This window comes from Lasiosphaeria miniovina (assembly GCF_030549165.1).
Source record: "Lasiosphaeria miniovina strain SMH2392-1A chromosome Unknown B0T26scaffold_1, whole genome shotgun sequence".
NCBI lineage: Eukaryota > Fungi > Ascomycota > Sordariomycetes > Sordariales > Lasiosphaeriaceae > Lasiosphaeria > Lasiosphaeria miniovina.
This window is the reverse complement of record NW_026848220.1, coordinates 5,415,140-5,429,985: the sequence shown is the minus strand read 5'-3', so window position 1 is coordinate 5,429,985 and position 14,846 is coordinate 5,415,140. Positions and strand designations below refer to the sequence as shown.

The following is a 14,846-nucleotide window of genomic DNA, read 5'->3' as shown; positions in this document are numbered from 1 at the left end:
CAGAGCAACCCCGTAGAGCCAATAAAACCGTTGCTCCGTGCCCCGCTTCACAGAGCAAATGCGGGTCCCTGCCCCGCATGCCTGTCTCGTCATTCCTATTGGCCGGCCCCACTTTCAGAACTATGACTAGCCCAGGACGGGCGCGGTTCATCACAAGTTACAGCTATTAGATCCACAGGAAGAGGAGGTTGACTCGAGAGATATGAGCGGGTATATAACTAATAGCTCTATTGTATAGATGCAAGATTTAGTTGTGTAGGATTAGCCATCGTTGTAAGAAAAGATCTCTTGAGCATCGGAGTTATTGGCCTCCGGATAGGATATTGTCGCTTCGCTTGCTCTCCACGTTATCCAAATAAGCTGACTGTCGCGCCCTAAATTGCCAGGAGCGAGAGAGAGGAAGGAAGCGTCCCGTAGCGTAGCGAAGGGACACGCGACTGACGAACGAAGCGACGCGAGCAATTTTACATGGATTTTATAGAATTATACCTACCTTAAGTACCTATGGAGTGAGTACAATATATTCGTCTGTCAAACTGGAAAGGGTATAAAGACCAAGAGAGGTATCTGGCGAAGTTGCAGCCGAGGCCTCTCTGGCTGATGAACTCGTGTCAAAACTTTCCAAGAGCACCCTCGTGGAGCTGCCGTCATCAAGTAGATTCGATAAACAATCGGTTATAATACATTTTTCTTCCTACAGAAGACGTCATGATGGGCTGTTTTGGCAAGAACTATAGCTGCTACTGCGGTGGGGGCCTGCAGTTACTGGACAGCAGTGGAGGGCGGGTAGCGGGTTAGGCACGTTGGTCAGAGCACCAAGCACCAAGCTCTTATCGCTTATCTACCCGGGCTAGCAGCCCACTATGCCGTTAAGCGAGCTGCCGCCTGATAGATGAGGCTCGCAAAATCCTCGAACCAGCAGCTCCCAGCAGCAGTTCGACTTCTCTTCGCTCGACGAGGTGGATTGCACCTGTCCAACATCGCCAACTCAATTCCACGATCAATCAGGGCCTTCCTTCCGATCGGTCGATAGTTTTGTCAATTCTCTCCTCCGGCCTCGAAGGAAGTCAACCCGAGGGCACCACGCACAGCACAACATGTTGACCTCGACGGCGACAAGCATGATCCGCACGGGCGTGGGCCGCTCGTCCAACGGGCTCCAGCCCATCCTCTTCCGCAACGCCGCCTGCCCCTACTCGGCCGCCAGCGCCGGCGTCTCGCCCTTCTCCATGGCTGCCACTCCCCAGCTTGCCACCCGCCCGTCGAAGCAGTCGTCCCCGGCGGCGGCGTCGGCGGCAGCCCGGCCACAGGCCATATGCATTCGACCCATCTCCACGGCTGCTGCTGCCGCCACTCCCACCGCCGCCACCGCCACCGCCACCGCTACTTCTGGCAAGCCGGCGCCGTCAGCCCTCCTGATCCGCTTCCGCACGCAGCAGCAGCAGCGCCGCAACGCCTCGACCACGACGACGACCACGGCGACGCAGCCCCGCAGCGACCACGACGTGGACGCCAGCGCGGCACAGGCCGCAGCCAACGCGCAGGCGGCGGCGCACCCGGAGCAGCCGCCGCTGGACTGGAACACGTTCTTCAAGCTGCGCAAGACGCGGCGGCGGCTGCAGCTGGTGCTGAGCGTGGCGACGGCGCTGGGCACGTCGACGGGCGGCGCGCTGTTCGTGACGACGAGCACGGCCGACCGCATCATGGGCCAGGTGCCGCTGGACCCCATCTTCACCATGGGTATTATTACAATGAGCTTCGCCGCACTGGGCTGGCTGGTCGGCCCGAGCATAGGCACCGCCATCTTCAACGCCCTGCGCAGCAGCTACAAGAGCCAGATGGCCGTCAAGGAGAGCCAGCTGTTTGCGCGCATCAAGAAGCATCGTGTTGATCCGAGCACCAGCTCCATGGGGAACCCAGGTAAGCCCCCCCCCCTTTTTTTTTTTTTGGTTTGTTCTGCTTTTCCATGTACACTTCGGGTACGAAACTAAAGTGACAGTTGCTAACCTGTTTTCAAGTGCCCGACTTTTACGGCGAGAAGATCTCGAGCGTGGCGGGCTATCGGCAGTGGCTGAGGGACCAGAGAGCGTTCAACAAGAAGCGGACGACGTTTGTATGAAAGGTCTTTGGCATGAGAGGCAAGCAGGCAGGCAAAAGAAAGGAGTAGATGGAAATCACAGAAGAGGTGAAACCTAGGAAAGGAAATTGAAGTTGGGACTCCCCATGGATGGGACAAAAAACACACAAATGATTGTTTTTCTCTGATGGCATTCGGGTGGTTGCTGCCACTATACAACACTTACTATCTCTGTCACGCTTTTTTCTCCTTATGTGTTTCTTTTGTGTCGGACGGTGTTCAAAGCCCCCTCATTGTACAAGTAACTACCAACCATATATCTGGCTCGGGGATCGACAGGACAATAATGACACTCTCCCCTTTTTACCCAACCTTTCGCTTTCGGAAAAGGTGGTGAACCTCCAGTCGCGAGGCGAAGTGACACCACCAATAGCCGTCAAAGCCTCTAGCCAGCTACGGCGTGCATGCCCCTACCTGTTCCATTCTATCCTAAATAAAGGGGAACGTGGGATCGACCTCGTCCCGCCAAGCCTTCATTCCGCCGATAATGTCCATAATCTTCCTCTTGCCCCCGTTGTCCACGCCCAGCTCCCTCAGCTTCTCCACGACCTCCTGCGAGTCCAGCCCCCTGCGGCAGACGACAAACACGGGCGCGTCGTCGGGCAGCGACGGTTTTGTGGTAGGGAGTATGGTGTCCGCGGGCGCCCCGTCGCGCTTGATGGCGGCGGCCGCCACGAGCAGCTTGCCAAACGGCACGTTGACGGCGCCGTCGACGCTGCCAAACGAAAAGTGCTCGCGCTCGCGCGTGTCGAGCAGGATGTGTGGGGGTAGCTCGCCGCGGGCCGCGGCTGCGGCGTACGCCGACGCCGTGATGCGGTCCTCGGGCGGCAGGCGGGTTTGGTTTATGGAGGTGGCGAGCCCGCAGAACTGCTCGTAGTTGGGCGACCCGGCGCGGATCCCCTCTAGCGTCAGCGTCGAGCCCTCGCCGCACGCGAAGCACGTCCTGCGCCGCCCCGCCATCATGAGCGCCCGGAACGTGTACGGCCCCACGCCGCTGGCCAGGTCGTACGAGTAGATGAGCAGCGCGGGCTGGCCGAGGTTTGTTTCTGGCGAGACTGAAGAGGAGGGGTCTGGCGGGATGTGCAGCGCCGAGGCGATGATCTTGATGGCCTCGCCGGCCTGCGCGACGCCCATCATCCCCACCACGGGCCCCATGATGCCGGCCTCGCCGCACGAGACCATGGAACCGGGCGGCGGCGGCTTCTTGAAGCAGCACCTGTAGCACGGGGCGGCGCGCGGCGTGCCGTCGACGACGCCCTGGGGCGTGGGCGGGCAATTGAGCACGATGAGCTGGCCCGACTTCTGGACCGACGCGGCCGAGACCAGCGGCTTGCGCAACAGCACGCACACGTCCGAGATCAGGTAGCGCGTGGCCGGGTTGTCGGTGCAGTCGACGACGACGTCGTACCGCGCGACGATGTCGGCCGCGTTCTGCGCGTCGAGGTGGAACGCGTGCGGCACGTATGTCGGCAGCGGGTTCAGCCCGCGCAGGTGCTCGATCAGGCTGTCGACTTTCTTCATGCCGAGGCGTGACGTCGCGTGACCCACCTGGCGGTGCAGGTTGGACTTGTCGACGACGTCGCCGTCGACGAGGCCGATGGTGCCGACGCCCGCCCCGGCGATGTACTGCGCGGCGGGGCAGCCGAGCCCGCCGGCCCCTATGATGAGGATGCGGGAGTTGATCAGGCGGAGCTGGCCTGTATGTATGTGCATGCGAGTTAGTCGCACAGGTATGTGATGCGGATGAGGGAGACGTCACCTTCTTTACCCATGCCAGGGACAATCATCTGGCGAGAATACCGCTCGAATTCCTCGTCCGTAAGACGCCGGCTGTGTCCATCCTTGCCGTTGGCGTCCCCATCTGCGGCGCCGTTCCTCTCAGAGTCTTGGTGCATCTTCTCATTGTCTGCGTGGCGTTGCTGGCTGACAGTGACACGCTATGGACCGCTCATCCCGCTGATGAGGTGGATGGCCACTTTCTCGAGCTATAGATGTCTAAACACTTATCAAGCACTCCAGGCGCATCCCCGAGTATAGCAGCTGCACTCAAGTCTCACGGCTTGACCCTTTTGTCGAGGTTGTCAGCAACAAACCAAGTCAAGCTCTGACCAAGTGCAAGTGGAGGTTCTGCAATCCCAAGTCCCGTCCCCCACCAAGCCCGCTCGCTGTACATATGTGCGTGCATGTATGTAAGGCTGAGGCATACCAAAACCCCACCAAAAGAGCTCAATCCTAGCTGTTCTTGGCATCCAACCCCCACCATGGAAGGCGGTGAAGACTTCATCGACCGCGGACCCCACTAAAAAGTCCAAACTGCCCCGCTTGCTTGCCACAGCAGTCAATCAAGTCAAGCCGGGGGCGCGCAGCTCATCATTGGGAAGAGAGGCGTCCATCAAATCGATCGCGAAATCCGCCATCACCGTTAACCCTCTCTCACCGCCGATAGAACTCTCACAGACATGGTATCTCTCGCTCCCTCCCTCCCTCGCCAATTGGCCAATCCCCTCCGCAGTCCCGCTCTCTCTCTAACAACACTGGACGAAAAAAAAAAGGCACCCACAGCGCCAACAGCAGCGGCCAAGAAGCGCGTCAGCGCGCGGTCGAAAGCGCAAGCCGCCGCGCGGTCGCCAACATCTGCACCAGCCACCAACACCGCCTCCACCTCCAGCTTCAGGGCGAGTGTATTCAGCAACAGCAGGCGCGATAAGCAGATCGTCAAGCACAGCTCGTTCGTGTCGCGGATCGCCAAGACGCCTCCCCAGACCCATAATGGCAGCAGCATCAAGCGGCGGCGGCCGTCCAAGAAACTCGTCGCGACGCTCGAATCGCTCGGCGACGCGCTCGACGACATCACGGCGGGGATTGCGGCAGATGACGCGGATGCCATGGACCCGGAGCAGGCGCGCCAGGGCAAGGTGCGGCACAAGAGCCTGCGGTCGCGCCCGGGGGCGCTGAAGCGCAAGGAGAAGGTGGTGCGGGGCGAGATGGAGCGGTTCGGGCGCAGCCTGGCTCAGCTGACGGCCCTGGCCGAGGTCAAGGCGGCAGCGCCTGCTGCTTCTGCTTCTAGTGCGATTACGGAAGACATGGACACGGATGTTGCGGCTGGGGCTGGGGCGGCGGCGGTGGCGCCAGTCACGGCGAGCCGGTGGGCGGCGCTGAGAGGGTTCATCTCGGCGACAATGGAGCAAAATCCTTCCTTTTTAGGACATAAATGAATTGAAACTCTTCATAAACCACCATCACTTGGCCCTAGATCCACGGACCTTCCAGACTAAGTCAACCTCCAGCTTGTAAATACGGAAGGTGCGTCACAGGTGCCGCCGACCTCTCGAAAGCAGACTAAAACGTGTGTTCAAGAAGAAGAATGTATGTATATTCCGGTATCGAGGGTACTGTTACCCGGATGCCGCTTTAGATTAAGACGATGCATCCATCCCGGCGCCTACGGATTATTTTACTACCCGCTCGGCAATGAATAGGTATATTACTCAGGAACCTCCTGCCAGCCCACACATACTTGCAAGCCATTTTCGAGTCAATTCCACCCCCGTCCCCGTCCCCGTCCCTGACTGTCCCTGTCGTCCTCTCCCGTCGTAAACTGCCAATAATACCATGGGGTACTCATACCTGCCAAACGCCGAATGCCAACACGAAAAACGCCCCGTCCCTGGGTTCCAGAGACCCTGCACACCAATCCTGCAACCAACCTCCCTTCGGACAACACCATCGTTCAAAACGGCGGCTCAACGCCCCTTCCACCTGCAATGCTTGCTTTTGATCGAAAAAGAAGAAAAGGCAGATGGCGTGTCGGACAAGACAAATTCGCAAAAAGCCTATATTTGAACCCGCAAGACAGAATGGGTGGTTGCGCCGTTGCCTACTCGATGCGGGGCGGGGTGTGCGACGAGGCATAGGGACTAGCACTGCGTCGTCGTTCTCCCTCCTTACGCAGAGACTCGATGATCTTCATCATCTCTTTCCGGCCGCCGTAGCTGTCGATCATCTTGTTCGCCATCGACATGGACACTTTCTCGTTGGCGTTGGCGTTGAGAAGGCGCTTGATCAGGAGGTGGCGCATTAGGATGCACACAAACACGCCGCAGTCGCTGCTGTTCTCTTGCTGGGGGCAGTCCTCCATCTGGTGAAACCGGAGCGCCATGCCGAGGACCCTACTAAGTCGGTCCGCGCACCTTTGTGCCTCGAGAAAGTTCGCCCCGCCGAGGGAGTCGTAGTGGAACGCCACACCATCGATGACAGACACAAGGAGTAACGACCAGTGGGATCCGCCGTCGGCACGCTCTCGATCCCGGTTGTCATTAACGGGGAGGAAGATGTGTGTGACTTTGGAGAAGTTGGGCAGAGCGGCTCCAATGCCCTTGACATCGACAGACTGCATGAGCAGAAATGTCATACTGGGACGCAGGAGGACAATCCGAGCCTGCGGGTACCTGGGCAAGATCTCTCGCTCTAGCCATCTAAGACAACAGTTAGACTCGGACCAAGGCAAAACAAAGCCGACTTAACTTGGGAGGTGATAAATTATGGAAGTGGAGTGAGCTGATACTGGACTCAGTCTGAAGGGCCCAGAACCATGACGAAGGGAATCAACATACTCTTCCCAAAATGCGATGTTCTACGTCTGGTTAGCAACCTGAAACGGTCGGCGAATGAGGATGTCGACTTACATTGTCAGTAAGCCAATCTTGCTTGAGGGATCTGATGTCGTCGCCCGTCACTAAGAAAGAGTCAGATGTGGCATTCTAGATGGGCGGGGAACCGAGGGCTCATACAAAGGATGTCATAGTCTAAAGCGCGACCAGTCAGCGGGATAGAAACTCAATATTCGAGAAGGGGTTGGACTTACATGACAGGTATGGTGCCGTGGGAGACAACTGCTGGCCCATCAGTCTGGCGCTCTTTCTCGCCGCCATTTTAGCGGCGGTGCTCTTGGAGACTCTGCTGCTGCTGCTCAAGGGGGCTTTGCGAACAACAGCCGCGGCGGCAGCGGCGGCGACAGGGCGGCCAACAGTCATCGGCTTCGTGACCTTGTTGGCATTGGGTTCCGTCTTTCCAGGGCTCGCAGACTTGTGCGGGCCCACAGCGCCCGGGGTAGAGGCTTTGGGCTTGGGCCCAGCACGGGCAGAAAACTTCTCCCGAATCCTGCAGACCGTGACTCCACGGGGCCGAGGAGACATGGTTTGGGCTTGCGCCCGTGCCTCTCCCTTCGTGCGCACCTGCACCTGCTTTTGCGCCTGCGCTTGCTCCTGCGCCTTCATTTTCTCTACCGTTTGGTTCGACTTCGAAGAAAAGGGAAAAAGGGGTTCAAAGTTCAAAGTTCAAAGAAGATGGGAGTTGCCCACACTGTCTCCAAAGTGTCTTGCGACTCTCTGTCGGAAAGGCATTCTCTCGTCGGCTTCACTTCAGGAGCGGTTGTCGCGGTGGCGGGGGGCGGCGGAGGTATTTGTACGAGGTCGCTGACGAGGTGTGTCGGATTCGTCGGCCCTTGCCTTGCAAATGGGCGTCGCGAAAGCACGATGCGTGCCTGTTCCTATTGTTCCTCGGTCAGTCTGTCAGGGCCAAAACAATTACTGCACAATAGCGTCAGGTCGGGGCGAGGGGCGCAATACAGCTCAGCTTCACGACAGAGTCGTCATCAAGGTTTGGACAATAGGATACAGTAGGGGGGCGGGACATGCGACAGTCAGGCAAAAGGCACGGCGGGCAGGCAGAAGACCTCGAGGTTTTGAAGTCGCGGGACTTTGAGACCCCGCATTTTTGTCCGGGCACGCCTACACAGGCCGCTTGGTATTGTGGAGGGGCATTGTGGCTGTGCGCTAAGTACCGGGCTGACGTTATTGAAGAGAACTGGACAATAGGGAACAATAGTACACACAGAGCGGCCTGCCTTGGATCTCAGGTTTGCGGGCCTGAGCCACAGATAATAGCGCCGGGTTGAGACGGGACAATACATTCATCCTGAAAACCGACGCTTACTGACTGTCGACACGGCGGGCAAACGCCTTGCTGCGAGCGCGAGCCACACAATTGTCAATACGTCACTGTCCGACTGGAACGCTGGCGACAGCCCCCCCTGGCGTGGCGCGGGAATCGGCAGATACCCTTGCAACGCTCCGGCTGCGCTAGGCTTCTTTAGTAGCGGACAACCCCAAAAAGAGGGGAGACGTCACCGCAGCACAGCACGATCCTCCTCTCCTTTTCCAGTTGCGGATGGAGTGTGTCGTTTATACGTTGGAGAGCCACACCTCGTGGCTCAAATTGTTCTTCCTTGTTTCCTCTTTTTTTATTTCTTCTCTGATCCTTTTTCTCAACGCTCATCCTCCTATAAGCAATCCGTGCTGTGTGTTCTTGTTAGTTAGGCTGTTTCTTTGTTTCTTCCCTTTCTTCTCCTGCGGGGTGGAGAACCCCTGAATCCGGAATTGCGTCTTCAATAGAGTTGATGAATCAGACTATGATGTGGCTTATACGCACCGCAATAGACTGCAACGAAGAATAATAACTGAGATTGGGGTCTAATAACTGTGAGTAAAATGTGACGGCAACATGGCAGAGAATGACACCCAGACCAGGTGATCGACAACCTAGTCGAGAAACCAACACTCTGAACGAGCAAACAAACGCCACATTGTTTAAGATCAACTTGCGCCTTGAAGAAATCGATACTGTGGATGCAACGCATGTGGCACAGGCCGTAAACATGGGATGGTGAAAGGAACATTCTTTCCTAGTCCTAGTCTCCACCTCCTCATTTCCCAATAGAACATCTTCCACAGCACTACCCCCCCCTCGGTAAGCACCCAAAAGAAAAGGAGTAAAAGTTTACTGCACAGAAAATGTTTTTAGAAGCCCAGTCAACGGCCAATTTAAGGTGTGAGGTTCCATCGGTTATTAGTACCTGCTGACGACAGCCTCAAAGTTTGCCAGAACTCATTGCTCAGCTCACAATCCGCTCGTATTGCCAAACCAGCCGCCTTTCCTTCCGTTTCTAGCCGTGTGAATGTGTAAGTTTCCGTTGCTGAGAGGCCCACGTCGATGCAACGGATCCTGGCGGTGTGGCTTGGAAGCGTTGGCATTAGCATTGGCATTGTTTACTTCCACCTCCATCTCGTCAGATGCAAAGCCTTATCCACGAACCAAAGATGGCCCTTCTTTCGTTGAACTTCAACTATGCTAGCCGCCCAAAGGGTTCGTCAATGTAGAAAACATCTGAGATTCCGAGTTACAACAGAAGTTATTGGCAACACGCAACCATCCGCTCCCCTTGCTTTCATCTCTGTGACGGAAGGAGCGCCGATATCAGGAGGTTGGCCTGGAGAAAGGTTTAGGAACGGCACCTTCCTGGCCTTATATTTCAGAAATCCGCCGCCTCAGCACGCGTGCAAAAAAAAAAATTCTTACCGAGCACCAGTCCAGAATTAAACTCTGTCTGAACAAAGACATTGTTCATATATCAGCTCGTGGGTCCCTTCGGGAAAAGCTGTGTGGCCAAGCATATTTCGGGGCGCCACCCACCCGCGAACTTCCCACCCACGGTCGCTTCCACTCTTCCCATTCACGGGCGCTCTCCTCTGACACCAAAACCGACACAATTATTGTGACTTCCCCTGCACAATCCGCAGAAGAAGCACATCAAGAAAGAGAGACACGATCCAGCTTTACAGCGTCCTCGCAGCCAAATCTCATACATCTCCTCCCACCACGACACCATCACTAGCCTCGTGTGTCTGCCAGGATGTTGTCCCACCGTGCTCTCTCGCAGCCGGCGCGGGGGCCTTCTTACCTCGTCGCCGGCGTCACCGCGATGAAGACACAGACACGCACTCTCAGCCAGTTAACGATGGGCTTCGAGGAGATAGCGCAGTGGAAGGAGCGCAACCGCAAGCAGCAGGAGCAGGAGGGCACCGAGAAGCAGAACCAGCAGCGCCCGACCGTCTTCGACCTCAAGTTCATCACGCCCCAGCACAAGAGCAACGTGTGGAACATCTCGTACGCCTCCCACGACGACGGCAGCGAGCTACCAACCGCTGCGGCCGCAACCGGCCAGCAGCACCAAGTCCTCCTCGCGTCGTTCCACCGCCGAGCCCACGCCGGACCCTCGTCGCTGCTCGCTGCCAGCACCAGCGCTGCCACGGGCCCCAACAAGTTCTCGCAGTCGCCGTCTAACTCGGCCGTCTTCTACACAACCTCGGCCAACACTCTGACAAAGACGGCGCCCCAGACCATCCCCCAGCCGGGTGGAAGCGGCAGCAATGGCCCCTTCAAATCCTCGTCGTTCAGCGGCCAGCGAAGCGCGGCAGAAATCACCGACGTGCCGAGCCTCGCCGTGCTGAGCAATCTCTGCCGCGGCCCAGCGTCGGCCTCGCACCTTGACAAGAACAACAACATCGACGAGGACAACACCTTTACAGCGACGGAGGAAAAGTCCAGCCGCCAGCTCAAGACCCTGAACTGCGGCATTGGTGGCGCGTCGACCTTGTCGTCGGTGCTCCAGCGCATCAACGAGCAACTGGGATCGTGGTCCGGCCGGTCTGGCTTCAACCCCAACTCTAGCTCTGACTCCGTTTCATCGTCTTCCTCGAGCCAGCAGCTCGGCATCGACGATCAAGGCAGCGGCAACAACCACGTCAAGAATAAGAATGACAAGACCAACAACGACGAAAGACCCGGAAACCAGGCATCCGGCTCCGGTTCCGGTTCGGACAAGAATCCCAGGAACACGAAAGATAACAATAACAACAGCGACAAGCCCTGGCCCAACAACGCGCCGCTGCCGATTGTGCGCCAGCTGCCCATGTTCCTCGGCGGTGGACTGTTCTAGGAAGGGTTTCCAGAACAGCGTTTGGAAGAAGAAAAAACTCTGTCATTTAAAGTAATTACAGAGTTGGAAAAAGTATACGGGCAGCGGTTTAGCCGGCAACGAACGTCACTAATTTGCTTTCTTTGCTATCATCAAGTTCCGGTAGGGGGTTTGGGGTCTGAAATTAATGTATTTGCCGCTGGAGGAAAACCAATTCCATGTCAATCAACACCAGGTGGTTGCCTTTTTTCAGCGATGGCGCAGGTAATGAATGAAGAGGGTTGATTTGTTCCCCTTGATCAGCGAGGCTTAATATACCATAGTAGAATTAGCTAGATGCCATAAAGTCTTTTACAGCAGAATGATATTGTTGCAGTGGCAAATGTTTACGGCACAAATTGCAACGTCCTGTTCCCTCAAGTTGTCTAATCACCACTACGTGCTACAGATCATGGCTGCTTCCGAACTCTGACATTCCATCACATAGTTACAAAATAGAAGTCTTAAACAAATGCTCCCAAGACCATTGTTCCGGACTACCCGACCTGGCCGCCCCAAGGTTACAGTACGTAATAAAACCTGCCCATCTGAAACCGAATCGAATGCACCGGTAGGCATTGAATTGAGTTTCATGCTTTGGGGCTTTCTTTGCCTAAGGCACAAGGCTAGTCGACGGGATTCTCGGACCTTGATTATCCTTTCCTCTTCGGAAGCTTAGTTGAACTCGTAACTTTGGGCGGTTCTTGCAGGGACTTGATCCACCCGCCCACAAGCTCCTCGAGGACTCCAGGGCCGCCCTGGCCAGGTTTGGGCGCCGGTTTGGGAAGACTGGAAGTGGACTTCTTGCCCCCTATTCCGAAGATTTCATTGATTAGAAGACCAACCTTTTCAAGAACCCTCGGGTGGCTGCGCCTGAAGGCTTGCTCTCCATACTAAGCTTTTTCTGTACATCTCTTCGAGTGTTTCCTCATCACCAGTTGCACTTCCTGAGTCGCTTCGGGGGTCCTCCGATGTTGCATCCAAATCGTTGTTGGTCGTTTTGCAACGCCCCCTTAGCTTCACATTGAGCAAGCGCTCCAACAGTTCAACCTTTCCAGCAAGCTGGGGCTTTGCGAATGTAGGCGTCGTGCGAGTAATGACAATGGATCGCACTTGCTCAACCAATTCTCTTGTGTCCCGTTCGGCATCGGTGAATGTAGCAAGAACAGCACGGGTTGAGCTCCAGAGAGCGGTTGTTGTCTCGATTCTTTCCATCTTGTGACGGTCTTCCAGATTCCTAATTAGTTTCAAAGCGTTGTTATTATATTCCTTTGCAATGTCTCCGATAGAGTCCTCGCGTGATTTCAACGAACGATGTAGCACCTAGAGACAGGCGATGTTAGAGACTGGAATTGTCTATACTTGGAGGTTGCTGCTTACATTGACAATTTTGTGCATGACAGCTGGGGGAGAGTCATCGGCGATTGCTTGTTTCCGCATTTCTTCTGGACTGGGCCGCAATCTGTAGTTGAAGACATCCGCGCCGATGGCAAGGGTGGGAGGGGGTCGACTTCGCGACTGAGGTGGGGAACTGTTATTGACAAGGGAAGGCGGAGAATTCTGCGGCTGACCTCTTTGCACACACTCCGGGGTCGTATGCAGAGAGTGACGTTGAACTGGGAGAGGAAGTTGAGGAGGGGAGATGGTGAGAAACGGCGCAGATCCTTTCGGTATGTTAATGTCACCAGTTATCTTGAACGGGGCGATGATCGAGGTGGCCATCCTAGGCTTAAACATTTGAGTAGTCTCTCGGTCTTTTATCACGGCTAGTCTGCCGTGATAATTGTTACCTCCTGAGCCGAGTTTAGAACCAATATAGTGTTGCACATCCGAGGATTGTTCATAACATTCCCAGGCCTCTGGAGTGCAAGTCTCTCCCTTCCGGAGGGGAGGCTCTAGCATAATCTCGAGAACTCCAGTTTCTGATCTTGCTTCCTGGCTTTTCTCGTGTGATTCGTCTTCAGAAACATGGCCCCTGTCTCTGGGGTCACTTGATGGCCCAATACGCTGCAGGTTGTGGGAATGCTGAGAGGCTTGAGGGCCTTTAATTCTCTTTTCGGGTCTTGAATCTTGTTCATTTTCGTTTAGATCCTGAAATTCTGTCTGCGGTGTAGAGGAGTGTCTCTTTCGTGTTTCAGACTGCAAGCTCGTTGAGCCTAATCCATTGGTGTATTTAAAATTGTTATCCGGGACTATGTTTGCCTGCGAAGACTTCGTCGCTCTGGAGCCTAAAACAAGGCGATGGCCACACTTCACCAAGAGGTCGGGAACCGGGAAAGCCAAGCGTGGGGTCTCATCCAAGACGACATCGTCGTCTGACGATGGAAGGACAGGGGACGCGTTAGGCGGGGACTGAAGTGCCGGAAGCGCGAGGGCATCTTCGCGCGGGAAATTGGGTGGCAGCTGTCCACCGTCGGGAGAGTCAGAGCAGTCGTTGGCGAGGAAATATTTGCGCGGAAAATTGGATGGCAGCTGTCCACCGTCGGGGGAGTCAGAGCGGTCGTTGGCGTGAAGATTTTGGAGACGGGGAGGTGGCCACGGCGGTGTACATGGCTGAGAGCCTGAGACCTCGATTGCCTCAGAGGCAGGAAGTTCGGGGTGTTGGCTTTTGCTGTTTGGTTGTGAGCCGGGGTGCGGTTCGGTAGTGTCGCTGTTGATTTCCTTTCTCTGAGTCTTTATGTTTGGTAACTGGGCCTGAGAAGAGCGCTGAGCAGAGCGGATTGACAGCCGGGCGTGTCGCACGGGGGACGTGTCGATGACGCCTCTCAGCAAGTCTGGCAGCAGGTCCTTTTTCTTCGCTTTTGAGCGACCACGTCTAGATTGCGCAATAGGGTCGAGGTAAACCAGGTCGTTTGCGTCAGAGAAGGTGATGGGGTCGATTTTGTTCCTGCTTGGTTGATTAACTCCCGTCCAGGACTCCTTAAGGTAGCCGCACACGAGCTCATCATTGGGCGGTTGCGGAGACCAATATGGAGGTTCCATGGTGAGCGGTCAAAGGGCGCCGTGGGCGTCGGGAGAGGCGGCTCCTGGTAGGCAGCGGCAGAGAGTGCTGTGAGCTTGCCAGACGAATGGGTGTCGGGAAAGAAATCTCTACCAGGATCCCATTCCCATTGCGAGCCAGTGAAGCAGACGGCAGGCGCTTTCCACTTTGAGCACGTTTGGCAGCCAGAAAGGCAAGCGCGATCGAATGGGGAGGAGGGAATCTGGGCAAGGGCCGACGACTCTTGCCTTACTTGGATTTCCATTTTGTTGCTTAATGCTTGATGAGTGACGGCCCCACACTCATCCAAACTGGTTATTTCTGCCATACTTACTGAGTTCACACGGCAGTGCTGTTTCCGAACTGGTGGGGGCTTGAAAGTGGGCGGCGAGCGAAAGACGGAGCCAAGCTCTTATGGTCTCGACTGCAACTGCAAGATGATACAGGACATAAGAGTAGTGCCGTTCAATTGTTTGACTTTTTGCTGTACCGCGGCAAATGCCTGTGCCAACCTTTAATGTGTAGGTGGTGATGGGTATGAACCATTCCACTTTTGTGATAAATCCAACTGTGCAAGTCCCTCCTCAAGGCAAGTCTTATTGAAACAGTGCAGTGGTTGACCTGCGGTTTTCCAATTATGTGTAACGGAGACGGGCAATTAGGTATTGTCTGCTGCTTATCGCCTGAAATTTCATCCCATCAATGCTTAGGGCAGACGAGTAACTACGAATAGTTTGGATTTATAATCGCAACAGGACGAACATCCAGGACCCCGTTGCTCGAATACTCCGGTGTTGCTCGAATACCCAGGTAGATGCCTAGGCAGGTAACCAAGCAAAGTCCGTGCGGGACGCTCCCGGTCAAACTTAATAGCC

The 14,846-nt window shown here is 55.7% G+C and overlaps 7 protein-coding genes across 7 annotated transcripts; 4 read left to right on the top strand and 3 right to left on the bottom strand.

Moving 5' to 3' along the window:
* Positions 1-1,097: 1,097 nt before the first annotated feature.
* On the top strand, positions 1,098-2,119 carry B0T26DRAFT_737162 (mitochondrial import protein Pam17-domain-containing protein; the record flags this gene model as incomplete). Its single annotated transcript, XM_060443408.1, has 2 exons — positions 1,098-1,920; positions 2,019-2,119. The coding sequence occupies 2 exons, from the start codon at positions 1,098-1,100 to the stop codon at positions 2,117-2,119; spliced, it is 924 nt and encodes a 307-aa protein (XP_060303383.1).
* Positions 2,120-2,418: 299 nt separating this feature from the next.
* On the bottom strand, positions 2,419-4,111 carry B0T26DRAFT_74392 (uncharacterized protein). The gene is made up of 2 exons (XM_060444324.1): positions 3,897-4,111; positions 2,419-3,834 (listed from the first exon to the last, which is right to left on the bottom strand). Exons 1-2 carry the CDS (start codon positions 4,030-4,032, stop codon positions 2,567-2,569), a joined length of 1,404 nt encoding a protein of 467 aa, XP_060303382.1. The 5' UTR covers positions 4,033-4,111; the 3' UTR covers positions 2,419-2,566.
* Positions 4,112-4,371: 260 nt separating this feature from the next.
* Positions 4,372-5,456, top strand: B0T26DRAFT_74360 (ribosome biogenesis protein SLX9-domain-containing protein). Its single transcript, XM_060444279.1, has 2 exons — positions 4,372-4,599; positions 4,690-5,456. The coding sequence occupies exons 1-2, from the start codon at positions 4,597-4,599 to the stop codon at positions 5,350-5,352; spliced, it is 666 nt and encodes a 221-aa protein (XP_060303381.1). The 5' UTR covers positions 4,372-4,596; the 3' UTR covers positions 5,353-5,456.
* Positions 5,457-5,997: 541 nt separating this feature from the next.
* On the bottom strand, positions 5,998-7,649 carry B0T26DRAFT_74356 (nedd8-specific protease-like protein). The gene is made up of 6 exons (XM_060444271.1): positions 7,498-7,649; positions 7,002-7,029; positions 6,928-6,942; positions 6,823-6,872; positions 6,751-6,770; positions 5,998-6,612 (listed from the first exon to the last, which is right to left on the bottom strand). Exons 1-6 carry the CDS (start codon positions 7,537-7,539, stop codon positions 6,015-6,017), a joined length of 753 nt encoding a protein of 250 aa, XP_060303380.1. The 5' UTR covers positions 7,540-7,649; the 3' UTR covers positions 5,998-6,014.
* A 683-nt stretch (positions 7,650-8,332) lies between these two features.
* On the top strand, positions 8,333-8,747 carry B0T26DRAFT_688745 (uncharacterized protein). The gene has a single exon (XM_060441000.1). The coding sequence runs from the start codon at positions 8,366-8,368 to the stop codon at positions 8,564-8,566; it is 201 nt and encodes a 66-aa protein (XP_060303379.1). The 5' UTR covers positions 8,333-8,365; the 3' UTR covers positions 8,567-8,747.
* A 1,245-nt stretch (positions 8,748-9,992) lies between these two features.
* Positions 9,993-10,973, top strand: B0T26DRAFT_670792 (uncharacterized protein; the record flags this gene model as incomplete). Its single annotated transcript, XM_060439224.1, has 1 exon — positions 9,993-10,973. One exon carries the CDS (start codon positions 9,993-9,995, stop codon positions 10,971-10,973), a length of 981 nt encoding a protein of 326 aa, XP_060303378.1.
* Positions 10,974-13,125: 2,152 nt separating this feature from the next.
* B0T26DRAFT_746399 (uncharacterized protein) lies at positions 13,126-13,973 on the bottom strand (the record flags this gene model as incomplete). Its single annotated transcript, XM_060444690.1, has 2 exons — positions 13,126-13,147; positions 13,243-13,973. The coding sequence occupies 2 exons, from the start codon at positions 13,971-13,973 to the stop codon at positions 13,126-13,128; spliced, it is 753 nt and encodes a 250-aa protein (XP_060303377.1).
* Positions 13,974-14,846: the final 873 nt, after the last annotated feature.